The following is a 3059-nucleotide window of genomic DNA, read 5'->3' on the forward strand; positions in this document are numbered from 1 at the left end:
CAGGAGGAGGAGGAGGAGGAGGAGGAGGAGGTGGTGGTGGTGGTGGTGGTGGAGGGCTACCAGGTTTCTTCATCAACTCGTCAACAGTGTCTGGAGTGACGGACCCACCGTAGCTGTTGCCAAGTCAGAGCATAGAAGGCGGGGAGGAGGGGACAGAGGAGGGGGGAGGGAGGTAGGAAGCCAGAGGATGGAAGGCTGGGAGGAGGGGGAGAGGGTGTTAAGGGGAGGAAAGAGGAGAAGGGCCGAGGACGAGGAGCAGGAGCAGGAGCAGGAGGAGCAGGAGGAGCAGGAGGAGCAGGAGGAGCAGGAGGAGCAGCAAGAGAGATTGGTCGCACAGGATGCGGGTGTTCTGAGCAGTCTCCTCGTCGTACATCTTGGCGAGCCACTCACGGATAAACTCATGCACGTTCTGAGGAGAAGAAATTACATGGAAGAAACGGGGGTGAGGGAAAGAGGATGGGAAGGAGGGAGGGAGGGAGGGAGGGAGGGAAGGAGGGAGGGAGGGAGGGAGGGAGGGAGGGAGGGAGGGAGGGAGGGAGGGAGAGAGGGAGGGAGGGGAGGAGGAGCTGACCTATGCTTCATGGCGAAGCCCTCCTTGTCAGCCGAGAGCTTGTCGTAGGTGATGGTGAGCTGAGCGATGAGGATGTTGAGCATCCCGATGGTGACGCAACTGAGTAGAAGTGAGAGGAGGGAGAGAGGGAGAGAGAGGGAGAGAGAGGGAGAGAGAGGGAGAGAGAGGGAGGGGGGCAGGAGGAGGAGAGAGGGAGAAGGGGGAGGAGGAAGAGCGGAGAGGTAGTTAGGGGATTCTGCCGTACATGACGAAGAAGAGGAGGAGGAATCGGGTGAAGGAGGAGATGTCCGAGTAAAGAGGCTGAGCCACTCCAAGCACCTGAGCACCGTCAGCACTCCGTCGCTCCCTCCGTTGCCCCCTCCTCCCTCCGTCGCTCCCTCCGTCGCTCCCTCCGTCGCTCCCTCCCTCCCCTGCCCCTGCCCTTGCCCCTGCCCCTGCCCCTGCCCCTGCTGCCCCTGCTGCTCCTCCTTCCACCGCACACGCCTCCTCCTCCATGGTCCAGCCTCACCTCCTGCAGCAGGAGCACGATGGTTCTGTCCCATCCCTGATCGAACGGCGGGTCTCCGAGGATGGTGAGGGCAGAGCCGAAGGCGGCGATGAGGATGAGAATCATGAAGAGAGAATGATAGAGATCTCCGAACATGATGCCGATGGTGTAGGTGAAGGCTGCCATAGGAGTCGATAGGATGCTTAGCTGAAAATCTAGTCAGACGATACTGGGCAGAGAGTATGAACGTCTCCTCTCCTCTCCTTGAACTTCTTCCTCCTCCTCTCCTCGCCTCTCCTTGGACCCCCTCCTGCTCCTGCTCCTGCTCCTGCTCCTGCTCCTGCTCCTGCTCCTGCTCCTGCTCCTGCTCCTCGTGTCGTCTCCCTCGTCTTCTCCCTCAACTTCCTCCTCCATTCCTCTCCTCTGCTCGCACCTGAAACATCTGGACCCACAGGAGAACTGCAGCAATGGCTAGAGCAGTCTGGCCGGCATAGTTGGACATGGCGGCAGAGCTCTTGACGATGGAGGTGTCTGCCTTCGCCTTGGCGAGAAGCTGCCGGGAAAATGCTGGACACGAACATGAGCAAGCGAAGGAAGGATAAGGGAACACGGAAGAGAAGGAGAGGGAGGGGGGGAAGAGAGAGGGGAGGGAGAAGAGAGGGAAGAGGGAGAGGGGAGAGTAGGAGGAGTGAGAGAGAGATATGGAGATGGAGAAGAAGAGGGGAAGGGAGATGGGGGGAAAAGAGAAGGGGAACAGATGAAGGAGGAGGAATAGAGGAGGGGGACGGGACGAGAGGAGAAGACAGCAAGGCACATATCAGACCTCTTGTGGTCATGTTGAGACCAACACACTCCGTTGCGTTAGGATCCAGCGAGCAGTCGACAATATCGCACGACTGCGCCTGCTCGTTAGCTCCTTCCCTTCCCTCTCTCCCCTCCTCTCCTCTCCTCTCCTCTCCTCTCCTCTCCTCTCCTCTCCTCTCCTCTCCTCTCAACCTGGTTGGCAAATGCGATGATGATGATGACACAAGTAACAATCCTCAGGATATTCCATAGACCCACGAGGCCTCTGAGGTAAGAGGGATCAACACAAAGACGGAACGAGATACGAACAGAAACAGCTGAACAAACACTGATTGTGCAATCATAAAGATCATGACGACGCTGACTATGACGAGAGTTGAAGAAAATGATAATGATCACATTAAAAGACAAGAGGAAATGACGATGATAATGAACGATGGTAACCACAACAACAATTCAACATCATAATCCGTGCTATCGGCACCGTCAATATATTCATCTCCGCTCCTCCTCACCTGGGTAGATGCATCGTGAACCTTCCTATCGATACAGGCAACATCAACTTCCTTTTAAGTTGAGATGCGATCATTAAAATCTGTGAAGAACAGCAAAGTAAGAGACAAGATTGCAAGTTGGGATGAGCTGAAAACCTGAACTGCAAGGGTGCCAATAGCGATGATAACAAGAAGAATCCTTATGCCCTTCATGATCGTTTCAGGAGCAGCAGAGGAGGGAGGAAGAGAAGGAGAGAAACAACACAAACAACAACACAAACAGCAGCAGCAGCAGCAGCAGCAGCAGCAGCAACCACACAAACAGCAACAACAATAACAACAAATAGCAGCAGCAGCTGCTGCTGTAGCAAAACATCAGCATCGTCATTAGCATCAACGTCAACAAGACGACAAACAAACTTCACCACTGCGTTCGGGTCGCACGACGACGGATCCCTGACATGTCCCAGCATGAAGGTCAGGAGCATGAGGAAATAACTGATCTCCTTGAGGCAGAAAATCTTGAGGCCAAATCCTTGCCACTTGAGCTCTAGCGTCTTGCGGACAGCAGGATGCTTGAAGGACTCGTTGTCATCTGTTGAGAAGAGTGAGGGGTATGAAGAGAGGGAGAGGGAGAGGGAGAGGGAGAGGGGGAGGGAGAGGGAGAGGGAGAGGGAGAGGGAGAGGGAGAGGGAGAGGGAGA

The 3059-nt window shown here is 55.5% G+C and overlaps 1 protein-coding gene across 1 annotated transcript; it reads right to left on the reverse strand.

The window, feature by feature from the left end:
• Nucleotides 1-796: 796 nt before the first annotated feature.
• On the reverse strand, nt 797-2844 carry GUITHDRAFT_120657 (hypothetical protein; the record flags this gene model as incomplete). The annotated part of the gene is made up of 9 exons (XM_005820099.1): nt 797-889; nt 1080-1265; nt 1492-1625; nt 1882-1954; nt 2055-2127; nt 2378-2457; nt 2513-2563; nt 2620-2718; nt 2782-2844. The coding sequence occupies 9 exons, from the start codon at nt 2842-2844 to the stop codon at nt 797-799; spliced, it is 852 nt and encodes a 283-aa protein (XP_005820156.1).
• Nucleotides 2845-3059: the final 215 nt, after the last annotated feature.

The sequence above is a fragment of the Guillardia theta genome (genome assembly GCF_000315625.1).
Source record: "Guillardia theta CCMP2712 unplaced genomic scaffold GUITHscaffold_191, whole genome shotgun sequence".
Taxonomy (NCBI): domain Eukaryota; class Cryptophyceae; order Pyrenomonadales; family Geminigeraceae; genus Guillardia; species Guillardia theta.